Source organism: Tauraco erythrolophus, chromosome 1 (genome assembly GCF_009769465.1).
Source record: "Tauraco erythrolophus isolate bTauEry1 chromosome 1, bTauEry1.pri, whole genome shotgun sequence".
NCBI lineage: Eukaryota > Metazoa > Chordata > Aves > Musophagiformes > Musophagidae > Tauraco > Tauraco erythrolophus.
This window is the reverse complement of record NC_141465.1, coordinates 125,308,028-125,320,281: the sequence shown is the minus strand read 5'-3', so window position 1 is coordinate 125,320,281 and position 12,254 is coordinate 125,308,028. Positions and strand designations below refer to the sequence as shown.

General features: G+C 40.1%; 1 protein-coding gene and 1 non-coding gene across 8 annotated transcripts in view; both read left to right on the top strand.

The window, feature by feature from the left end:
• The window catches only part of CEP295 (centrosomal protein 295), a 46,433-nt gene that overhangs the window by 29,406 nt on the left and 4,773 nt on the right, over positions 1-12,254 (top strand). For 5 of the 7 annotated variants that reach the window (XM_086621909.1, XM_086621925.1, XM_086621952.1 and 2 more), the window contains 7 exons: positions 2,706-2,812; positions 4,939-5,077; positions 6,644-6,877; positions 8,210-8,364; positions 8,616-8,778; positions 10,652-11,292; positions 12,048-12,221. In XM_086621909.1, the coding sequence (XP_086478035.1) occupies positions 2,706-2,812; positions 4,939-5,077; positions 6,644-6,877; positions 8,210-8,364; positions 8,616-8,778; positions 10,652-11,292; positions 12,048-12,221 (1,613 nt within the window). Of the gene's footprint in view, positions 1-2,705; positions 2,817-2,928; positions 2,935-4,938; positions 5,078-6,643; positions 6,878-8,209; positions 8,365-8,615; positions 8,779-10,651; positions 11,293-11,404; positions 11,439-12,047; positions 12,222-12,254 lie in introns of those variants that run through there. The other 2 variants (XM_086621935.1, XM_086621944.1) reach the window with 2 other exon arrangements.
• Positions 4,620-4,703, top strand: LOC147529474 (small nucleolar RNA U2-19). The gene has a single exon (XR_015222693.1). It is a non-coding gene; the product is annotated as a small nucleolar RNA U2-19 (small nucleolar RNA).

Sequence of the window (12,254 nt, the reverse complement as noted above, 5' to 3'; positions counted from 1 at the left end):
CTTTAAAAGTTATCTTTCCTGTGTGTGCTGGGTTTACGTGGTGGGGTTTTGGTAGCAGGGTAGGGGCTGCAGAGATGGCCCCTGTAAGGACATGCAAGAAGCTTCCCTAGCTCCAAAACTGGTCAGTCTGGCCTCTGGCCATGTTGGATCTCCCTCCCCTCTGGCCAGGGCCAAGCCAATCAGCGCTTCTGGAAATGCTCTGTTTAAGAAGGGGACAAAGAACCGGGCTGGACCTACATTGAAGAGAGGGAGGGACGAAAGGGGCTGACTCTCCTCCCTGGGTAGGTGACTGCCTACATTGGGCCACCACCACTCAACTGGAGATGGCTGTGGCGGTGTGGCTTGGAGAGCTCTGAAGCGCTGCATTCCCAGGACGCCTGCTGGGCGGAGTTTGTCCTGCTGGGACTGGCGAGGTTCTTCTGGCCTAGTGTGGCTGCAGTGGAGAAAGGACTGAGACCGGAGAGAAACAGCTACACAGACACCAGGTCCGTGAAGATGGAGTGGGAGGACTTGTGCTGGAGCTGAGATTCCCCTGCAGCCCGTGCTGACATGGCAGGTGGCCCCCCTGCTGCCTGTGGAGATTCACCGTGGAGCAGAGATCCACCCTCAGCCCGTGGAGAACCCCACGCTGGTGCAGATACTCCTGTGCCTAAAGGAATTTGTAGAGAATTGTCTCCGTGGGAAGGAGCCTCCATACTGCTGGAGACTGACCATAAAGTAGAGATGTAGCCGAAGTCCGTGGAGGACTCCACACCAGAGTGGGTGGCTGCGCCCTAAGAAGCTGTGACTCTGTGGGAAAAGCCCGCACAGGAGCAGTCTGGTGGGTAAGGATTGCATCCTGCTGGAAGGAGTTGCATTGGAGAAGTTTGCAAACTATTGCCCGTGAGGAGAGGCCCCATGGAGCAGGGAAAGAGCGTAAGGAGTCATCCCCCTTTAAGGAAGGAGCAGCAGAAACAACATGTGATGAACTGACCAGCACTCCCCCTATTCCCCCCTGCCCCAGTCTGTTTTCCCCAGGCCGTGGTTGGTGGCTGATACCTCCCTCAGGCCTTTTGTTACATTTTTGTCCTCTCCACGCCACCAACGAGGATGAATAAAGGAGCAATCTGGTGGTAGCTTAGCTGCCAGCTGGGCTAAACCATGACACTGTGAACCTGAAGACTTTTGTCATATGCCTGTAGAAAAGGGATCAGAAAGCAGTGTTCTGTGCTCTGAGATTTATGGTTTTGTCTGTGTTGGGATAGTGTTGTTCAACAGACCCAGCTCTGCAGGAGGCTGAGGTACTGCGTTTCTTTGCTGTTCTTCCACTCTTCATATTATTTGAGTATGCAAGAGTGGAAGACTCTTGCTAATAATGACTCTATTCAGTTACCGATCAAAATGTCATAAATGATCAGGATCAAGCTTGCTAGAAGTTTCTGAAGGATTTGTGAGTGTGGGGGGAAAAGAAGCTGAGAATTTCTTTACCCTTTATTTAGAGATCAGTCAGTTAGCATTTAATGTAATAACATAGTAAATTAATTAAAAATAGGTTAATTTCTCTTTTAATCCAAATAAATATATTTTAGATGTATTTCCTTTTATGTCTTGTACTTTTCCTAGAGACTACGGGATGATAGTGGCTATAGGAAACCTTAGATATTTTTTTTGGTTTGTTTTTTTTTTTTTTTCCCTCTCCCTGAAATGAGTTTCAAAATGTTTCATATTGATACTTACATATCTCAGTCATATAGATGCTTCACTGGTGATGTCTCACAGAGGAAACCTCTCCCCCTTTTTTTGTACAGTAGGAAAAATGGAACAACTGGAGTCCACCTTCCAGTAAGAAATTGAGTTTCAGTTTATACAAAGTATAAACTAGTGTTGGGATTCACAAAATGGTAGGAGATCTCCCCAAGTATAGAGCCTTACAAATGCTGGGGATTTGAAATGTGTCTGTCAGTAGCAGCCCATGTAGATTAGGCAGTAAACATACCCACTTATCTTCTACTGTTTAATTTCAATTTGATATTTAACACTTCTTTCTTGAAAATTATTATTGGAAATAAGAATACTTATTTCAGAGTTGTTTGGCGGTTAATTTACAGTCTTAGAATTGTCGCACTTTAAAGGTGTGTGTCACCACTGAACACAGAAATTGCGTTTTTATGGTGCTGCTGTGGTGCCTCTTTTGCACAGATACCAATTTATTTATTTTTATATGTAAGAGCACTATGGTTAAGGTGATTCGGTTCTGTGGTAGTAGTCATGCTATATTAAGTAATTCAGTGTTTCTGATTTCTCTAATCTACTTAAAATATCTGCTTTTCTTTGTCATCAGTGTAATGGTAGAGGGCAAAAAATTCCCCCTACCCCCATGAAATGAGCGTAGCAACAGTAGCAAAGCTGTGTTTCATTCTGCAAAGCCAGAGCATGAATTTCTAGGTGTTCCTGCATGCTCTGCAGAGAGCAGTCATGCTAGTTAGATATTTCAGGAAGGCTGGTCAAGAAGAACAACTGGTTGCCAATTAAATCGGTGGAACAGTGGAGCAGGCAGTATGTGATAGGTGAGAAGAAAGTGGTAAGGATGGGTGAAATCGGTGCCCTGACAGTGAGGACAGCAGCAGTAGAGTATTAGTGCCATCTTGTGTTCAAACAAAAATTGCTGACTATGAACTGGAATGCTGCTTAAAATTCCTTATTGCTTCTGTTGTGTTTGCATGCAGCCCAGTCCCGGGATTCTCAAGTGGCTCAAGATTCACCAGTTCTTGCTGTGGAAATTGGCAAGGGAATTACAATGCCTTCTGGACCATCATTCAGACTTGATAGTACGGTCAGTCATATTAAAATAACCATGTAACATAGCTCACTCTTTATTTTGTTACGAAATCTTTCTGTGTCTTATTGGCAGCTGAGGCTGCAGTATCGTAGATGCAGCAGTATAATAAGCACCAGGTAAAGAGAGGTGATCACTGTGGTGGATCTGCTGGCTATGTTTCTGTTCATATAGACAGGATTCTGTTGCCTCCTTTGCTGCCAGGGCACACCGTGGGCTTATGCTCAGCTCGATGTCTGCTGAGACTCCTGGGTCCTTTTTCACAGGGCTGCTCCCCAGGCAGGGCCCAGCTTGGGCTGGCTTGTGTCAGCAATAGTGTAGCCAGCAGCACTGGGGAAGTGATTGTCCTCCCGTACTCGGCACTGGTGAGGCTGCACCTTGAATGTTGCATTCAGTTTTGGGCCTCTCACTACAAGAAAGACATTGAGATGCTAGAGTGTGCCTGAAGAAGGGATACAAAGCTGGTGAAGGGTCTAGAGCACAAGTCTTATGAGGAGCAGCTAAGGGAACTGGAGTCGTTCAGCCTGGAGAAAAGGAGGCTGAGGGGAGACCTTATCGCTCTCTACAACTATTTCAAAGGAGGTTGTAGCGAGGTGGGTGTCAGTATCTTCTCTCAAGTAACAAGTGATAAGACAAGAAGAAACAGCCTCAAGTTGTGCCGGAGGAGGTTTAGATGGGATATTAGGAGAAATTTCTTCACTGAAAGGGTTGTCAAACATGAGAACAGGCTGTCCAGGGAAGTGGTTGAGTCACCATCCCTGGAGGTATTTAAGAGACATGTAGATGCAGTGGTTTAGTGGTGGACTTGGCAATGTTAGGTTTACAGTTGCACTCTATCATCTTTAAGGTCTCTTCCAACCTAAACAATTCTATGATTCTGTGATGCATGGGGTGCTTCCTTCCCGGGTGCTGGACTTTGCATTTGTTCTTGCTGAGTTTCGTAACAGTCCTGTACAGCCAACCTCACGAGGTCCTTCTAGATGTCAGCCCTGCCATTTAGTGTATTGGATGGTTCTCCCAACTTAGTGTTATCTGCAAACTTGACAAAAGTAAGGTTTCACCTTCTCTAGGTCATTGCCAAAGGTGTTAAAGAGACAGGTTCTAGGAAGGAGCCCTGTCATACTCCACTTGTTCCCCACCTCCAGTTAGAGCGTAACCCTTTAGCTGCTGTCCTCTGAGCCTGATTATCCAGCCAGTTTTTTCCCATCTCGTTGTCCGTCCATCCAGGTTGCAACATCCAAACTTGGATACAAGAATATTGTGAGACAGTGTCAAAAGCATTACCAAAAACAACACTACTGATATCCCCTGCATTTCCCTCACCCAAAGATCCCATTGTTTTGTCAGGAGATAAAAACTGTGTTTAAAAATGCTATGTATAATGTGTATATATAACATTACTTTTAAATGTACATGTTTTATATGTGTATGTTAAATATATTTATAAAAGGTAGCATATAATGAAAAATGTAGGGGAAGAGTTTATTAGATTTTTGTAGTTTATTTTCTTAATGTACATTCTAATTCAGAATTTGAGTAGAAATGTTCACATCTAATTTGTCAAATTTTGGAAGTACAAGAACCCTCATTCTCTGTGTTGTGACCTTGTAGAGCTTTACCTCAAAATTAAGGAAGATAATATTATAGAATATTTTTGTGTATTTTTAGTTTAATTTCATGTAATTAAATGTTTAAGTTGGTCTCCTGTATGCAAAAGGCTCAGTATTGCAAGCACTTGTAAAATTGCTGAGTTTTTCATGTGTTGCATATATTTTCCTCTGAGATCTACAATTGTACTGCAGTAGGTCCGTGATGAGAATTAGCCAAATCTGACCACCAGAAGATAAAATAATCTTCCAGGTGTCATGATTTGTATGCCGTTCTGAGAGGCTTTGCAGTAGTGTGTGAGTGTGAGTGTGTGTGTGTGGAGGGGAGGGGGCTGGTGGGAGCGATGTGTTTGGGACGTTGAGTGAATGTGCTGAGCAGTGATGAACCCGTGTTTGCCTGACTGTGCGAAACATGAGGGCTTCTACACTTGAACTGAGCTCAGAATAAAGTACGTGGGTTAAAGCTTTAGCTATAGATATCCAATACATGGTACTAAGTAGGTTATTTCATCCTAGGAAGTACTTTCTAGAGAAGGATCCACGAACTTAGGTTCAGAGGCTTTCATGCAAGGAATTCCCTGTGACTTGTCTCCCACAATTTCCACTGGAAGCTGTTTGACTAGTGAAACGTTGGATGTAAGCCTTGTTGATACTGGTAAGTGCGTTTTGGTTTTGCTCTTGTAAAAGGAAAATTGTGTTCTCCTTGTTTTGTAGCAGATGGCTCTAACTCACTGAACAGAAGTTCTTCTGAAATAGGCTGATGTGGAACTTCACTGAAGAATGGTTAATATGTCTACGGAGTTGAGTGTAACGAGAATATTTTGTTATGTGCTCGTGATTTTTTTTTTTACTTTTATAATAATTTAACACATCTGCTTTGACAGAGATTATTTTGAGTTTTATTAAGCAACTGTAACATTAGCAATTTTGAAGTGGCAAGATTTTTTTAAAAAGTGATCCCCAAATGATACACTGATAAAAGTTTTCTAATTGATATATATCATAGATTGTTACAGAGCTGGGATTGTTGTCTTACCGTTAAGAGAATTGTTCCAATATCCGCTTGTCAGGATAGTAATTCTGAACTTATTTGTGAAAATGTCATTTGAATGCCATATTGACTTTTAATAGTTGTCTGGGAAATGTGTGTTCATATCCTTTTTTGCTTGCAGTCTACCTCTTGATCTTAAGTTAGCTTTTCATAAAATTTAAAATATTTCCATTATCGTAAATATATAGTTGCTCCTCTGTGTACTGACATTATCACTTCTGAACGTGGGAAGTGAGTTTGAAAGTGGTTAGGTAGTGACCTGTGGATTTCTTCACTTCAAGGCTTAATATTGTGTTAATCTGACACATATCTGATCTCATAAATAACCATGTGCCTGTATGAGTTATTCCATGTTTATAATTCAATTTTTGAAGACTACGGTTTTTGAGCTGCCGAAATCTCAGACTGTATTTTAACACTTACCAGTTTAGAACTTGATTTTATTTGAGTAATAAACTTAGTTGTTTAGTTATTTTGAGTAACAAACTTCATAACTCGTGTGACAACTCTGTTTTATTGACATAGGAAAGGTGAGGCAAATTCTAAGATCACTTGTTTGTAGCTTTTCTATCGTTTTTTAGTTGTGGCAGAGAAGTGCTAAAGGTTTTAGTTACTCAGCTACATGAATAAATCTGTCCAGTCTAGCTGGGTCCCCACCATGCACTCAGTGCTTAACAGTGACCTTTTCTGGCAGCGTTGTGCAGTTCTTCCGTAAGCGTATGGACAGAGGGTTGTGCGCTAACTGGGAACGCAGGTTTGGTTTCCTTGATTCCCTCAGATTTCTTGGGTTGATATTGGGCAATTTCTACTTAAGCATGAATAAACCTACTAAGATCACACTAAAGGAATGACACGTTTATATGTGATAGGAGGTAAAATTGTGCTGGCTAGCCTAAAATAACAGTATGTATTGTTTTCTGACTTTATTGTTTCAGTATTTCCTAAGTCTGCACGCTCTAAAAGTGCTAAGCTGTACTAACTGCTGCCTAGATACTATCAACTTGAATGCGTGCACATTTATGGTAAGGTTTGTGGGAGCGTGGACAGGAGGCAATTAAACAAAACCCCAGAATTCTTTATGAATATTTCAGGATGTTAAGCAGTTCCTTTTCAGGTGACTCCATGTAAGTGGTTTATATGCAAAACTGAACATCTAGCTTATGATTTCAGGATTGTCTTCTGATAGTACAGAAGATCGAATTTTGAGAGAAACAGCAAGCCACCCTTGCAACTCCTCGCTGCCTTTTACCTCGCAGCAGAGGCAAGAGAATTTGTTTGGAGCGTCTGAAGCTCAGTTGCCTGAAGCAGAGATGTACCTTCATAAAGGAAGTCAGATACAGCCGATCTTGGGGAAACATACGGGACACTTGAACTCTTACTCAGAGGACAATACATGTTTCCAAGGTATTTACCATTTTAAAGCATTTTTGTGCTGCACTCTCAACATACAGAATAAGGAGTTTACTCAATGTTATATGTTAGTTTGTACTTTTTATATTCGGCTTACGTTTTAAAATGAATAAGGATTCTGCATGTGAGAAGTTGATGTTCTTCATGCTTTGCTTTAGGTACATGTTCACATAGCACAGTGTAGTGCAGGAAAAAAACAAAAATAGTCTCATCAGGTACCTGTCCCATTGCAGCCTAGTTCTGTGCAGGTTCCTGCTACCATGGCTGGACTATTTATCTGTGCCAGTTTTGTTGCTTTTTATGCACAGCTTTATTTTCAGGAAGGTAGAGACAATATCTAGGACTGTATTATTCACATAGGATCACATAGTTGATGAAACACTCGTTAACAGACTGGTGGGAGTTCTGTGCTCTCTAGAAAACTGTAACAATTCATGAAAATAAGAACATCTTTATTAGCTATCATGAAAATGATGCTGGTATCTAGGAAAACCTGCAGTCATAGAATTACAGTTTAATCTAGACTAGGAAGGACTTCTAGTTATGTGATCCAAATTCTCCTTCCTGCTTACAGCAAAGCCAGCTTAAACCAGGTTGCTTAAGGCCTTATCCAGACAAGTTCTGAGTCTCTCCAAGGACAGAGATTCCACACCCCTCTGGGCATCATTTGAACAACTTTCTTTTCTTCTCCTTTTTTTTTTTTCAATTGTATCCAACCAAAATTTCCTCTGTCAGTTTGTGTCCCTTATCTCTTTCACTGAGCATGTTCAAGACAACCGACTGCATCTTCTCTACACTGTCTCTTAGGATGTAGTAGACAGCAGGGATTTCTGTGCCTCTTCCCTCACATCCTTAAGCCTTTTCCTAAGATTGAACAAACTCAGTTTTTTAGCTTATCTTAGAAGATCATGTGCTTCATCCTTCCTTTAGTCATCCTTGTGGCCCTTCATTGGACTTGCTCCACTGTGTCACGGTGTGTTTTGTACTGGGAAGCCCACGCTACTTCTGATGGAGTCTCAAAAGTGCTGAACAGATTGCTTATGGACTTCAGCTTTTAACTACAAAAAAACAAACAAACAAACAAACAAAAAAAACCAATGTAGCACTTTCTTGCTGCTTTTTGTACCTGTTGTATCAGAGTAAAAGAATTGGATGTTGTAAAGACATTTTTTTTTAACAAGCTAGTATTTGTATACCTACAGAATTGTATATGCTCCATTTACTGAAGGTAGAAGCAAAAGATGTGGTATTTCTGGTGTTTTTTTTTGAAGGGGGTTGGTTTTGGAGTGGTTTTGTTTGTTTTTAAAATAACTTCTTTTCTTATAGCTCTAGCAGCTGAACTTGATTTTCCTGAAATGGAGAGACATTTTCCAAACTTCCATCACCAGCTCTTCCAGCCTTTGAAACCAAGTCTTGACTCTGATGCTTCATCATCCTGTTCTCATTACGGAATTTCACAAGGCGGTAGAGAATTTAGCCAGGTACTACAGAAGACAGCCTGACGGAGGAAATTCTTTTGCTTAAGATTTCTTTTAAGATTTAAATGTGTAATCTCTACATTATTTTCTGTTCAAAAGAAACAGAAAAATAATTTTTTTTATACGCGTAGAACTGGAAGTGTTTTTGCTGGTTGTAGCAGAAATGTGATGCAAAAATCATATTACCTCTAAATTTTTGTCTTCCGTATTTCTGAGAAAATGAATCTTAAATCAAATTTTTTTTCTGCCGCTAGACTTCAAAATTTTCAACAAAAAGTCAAGACATGTCTATGTTTCAAGAAGTGGGAAATCCCAGTCTGAATATGCGAAGAAGCAATCTGCCTTCTAGTCTCGAAACAAATGGGCCAAGCAACGTTACACCAGAAGAAGAGTCTGTTAAAGGAAACGTTACTCTGGGTACGTACAGTGTAGTCAGATCGATGCTTCCAAAATCAACCTGTTGCCAGTATGTAAATTCCAGCCCTTAAGGTGGGTTTGCTGTGTTGAAACCGGGGAGGAACTCTTCACTTCTGCATCAGACCTACTTTGAAATGTCCTGGCACTGCTGCTCTCTCATACACTGTGTTCTCCACCACCTTTAACAGGTAGAACTCCTGAATTTTGTTGAAGTTCTTTGTTTCCTCAGACTTTAATACAGAAGCAGACCTGCATATTCAAGTCACTGTAGTGGGTGTTATGTTACTTATTACTTGTGCGGTAATTACAATCTTAGTGAAGAAATACCAACTCTGGCTGAAACTGTCAGTTTAAGTACTTTTCCAAATATTTGTTTGGGCATATCCATAATTTTGTAAGTTTGATGAAATTAAGGAAGGTCCATGTGTTAGAATATCTCTGATCTTACTAATTTTCCTTCCAGAAACTATTGAATTTTCCTTTTTCACTGTTAATTCACACCAGTAGTCGTCGTGTACTGCATGCTGTGATAGTTGGTCTGATTACAGAATTGCTTTATCTATAAAATAAAGGGAGGGGCAAGAGAGAGGAAGGAAGAAACTTTAAGATTACAATGTAGTAATTAATTTGGTAGATTAAAAGTTTATGATTCTACAGCAGCATTAGTTAACTGCACCTCATAGCAGAAAAAGTATTTTTTTCATGTTTTGCAGTTGAATGCAAATTAACTTGAAGTTTCATATATTCTATAGAAAAGGACCGATCTGAAATTCCAAATGCAGCTAGTAGTAATCTAAATATTTCTGAAGCTCTTATTCACCAAGAATCAAGTCTTGGAGATGCTACAGCAGAAAGCTAAACAGTAATGGGAAAGGCAGCACCGTGTTTGAAGTAATAGATGTATTTATAACGTAAATGTTCCTGGTCAATTATCTTTGTTATTTGCATAAATATACACATACAGTTTTTGGAAAGACACAATATTCATGTTCAAAGCTGCAGGCAACTCTTCTGTGTCTATTATAGTTCTCTTTCTCTGTAGCTGGCAGATGCTGATACAAAAAAACGCCAGAAAAGCCTTATGCTTGGAGACTACCTGTGGCCACAGCAAATAGGATTTAGGAAGCTCCCTTATAACTTCAGAACATTCTATTTCTAAAGTGTTTATAGAAACAAACTTTGTGCTTTAAATGTAACTGCAATATCTCCCCATCTCCCAAACCAATTATTCTGTGCTTTTAAAGGGGCTAAAATTCAGTGGTGCTGAAGTGCCTCCCCAGTAATTAAAACGTTGATACCCAGTCTTTCTCTTTTCCCAACCTCTTCTGGACGAAAAAAAAAAAAATCTCGATTTTTGTGTGTATATCCTATGGGAAAGATAATTATTTAGAATGCGATATTGTAACTTGCAGGAATAGCAATCATTGTTCCCATTTGGATGTTTTCTTCTACTTCGAAGAATTTCTGCCCAAGTAATGGTATTTTGGGTTGTTTTCTTCCTGTGTTAGAGACTTCATTGGAGGGCCAACAGGGACTCAAAGGACTTCCATTTATAGAGTATAAATTGTAAAATCCGTTGACTTTCAGTGTAATTATGTCAGCACCATCACAAAGTGTGTTCCTAAAACATAGTCTGAGCAGCAACAAAAAGTGTTGTTTCTTGAAGTTACTCTGTCTGCAGCGAAGGAATCATTTTATGTAATGTTAATGGTGTTATGTTTGAAGAAACTCGGACTTTTTTTATACAAAATGTTTCTTCCTATTTACTAGACTCCTTATTATATGTTACTAAAAGGTCTCATTGTGGAAGGACTTCTTGAAGTTGAAATTCCGTTGTGTTAACTAAAATTTTGACTCGATATTTTTGAAACAGGATCTGAAGGATCGTTTCACCCACTGCAATTAGAATCTACTCTAGGTGATCACTGTCAGAATGCTCATCAGCCAGGGGACCTTCATGTTACGTTACAGAGATCTTTGGAACAGACTCCTGGAGTTAAAAAGCAAAGTGATGAGAACTGTATTTCATCTGACAGAGAATACGCAGAACTGGCAAGAAATATGGAATGTATTAATCTGCAGTGTTCAATGGAAGATCTGCGACATGACAGTCTGAATCCACTGGAAGAGCAAAAATCATTTTATCAGCTAAATACCACACCAGTTCCAGTGGATGAAACTTTCCCTCAACACTTACTAAACAAGACTCTGTTTTCTGAAAAATTACCTGTGGAGGCATTTGATAAGAACTACGTGAAGCTTCCTGAAAAATCAGTTCATGTACATGAAGCAAATGAAGCTGTGGAACTCGATTGTCAGTGCAATGCAAATACAAGGGAGCCGGATCAAGGTTTTCCAGAAGTACAGAAATCTTTGAGGGTTCTCAGAGAAACCAACTTGGAAGACTCAGACATTCGTTTACAGGCCGTCGGAAAACAGAACGGTTCCTTCCTGGAAAGACATGAAAAACATTGCAATTCTGTGCCCGGAAGCTCGTGTTGTATTCCAGTCTGGGTGAGTAAAACGGATTTCCAAAAGCTGAAATTTGTGCAGGCTTTTTTGTTGTTCTACCAAGTTGTTTTAGCCCTTTCAATATCTGAAAGCTCAGCAAATGTTGATTTTACAGTTCTAGTGTGACTTGCATGGTTCCTGGACTTCTGCCCTAGGAGTTCTTTCGGATCCCAGCACTGAAATAATTAGCAGTAGCTAAAATGAGCTGGAGTTCCCAGGATTGTTGGAGGAGCTATTGTGTGTCCCTCCCTTAGCACCAGTTGGTGTAGCGTATGCACCTGTATTGTCTGGCACGGTTACTTGACTGAGCAGCCCCTGTCCCTGTTTGGAAGCCTGAAGGAGGTGAATAATTTAACCGAGGAATAAGCAAACTTAAGGAAATAGTTGTGATGTAGCTTTAAAAAAGAAAAAGGTTTGCCCTAGAACTAAGTAATTTAAACTTGAGGTGGATGGAGAGGTGGAGTTTTTGTTGTTGTTTGGTTGCTTTGGGTTATTTGTTGTTTGTTGTTTTTTTTTTTTTAACACTGGTAGATAAAATACTTTGCATTGGACTTAAGGTCCAGGGTTTGCATATATCAATACATCAGGCAAAGTGCTCTTTCTGTGTTTCATTTATTGCTTGGGGGCGGATTTTCCTTCTTCTACATGTTGAATGAGCCTCCTCTTTCTGACAAGATAACAGCTGTTACTGGAAATAGTGATTATTTTATTTTATATTTTTCTATTTTACACTGATGTCTTGTATAATTTATTTTTAGGAGACTGAGTCAGGGCGTGGTATTATGGAAGAACCTGAACTCACTCTGATAAGCTCGAATGACGTCAGTATTGCAGAATCGGACATTGAACATAGTAACCAAGGGAAAATTAAGGAGAATAAAATCAATAACCCAGCACATATGGATCAGTCTGAATATGATGTTTTTACTGAGGTGAGTCTTTATCTAATGCAATTCTGATTTTAT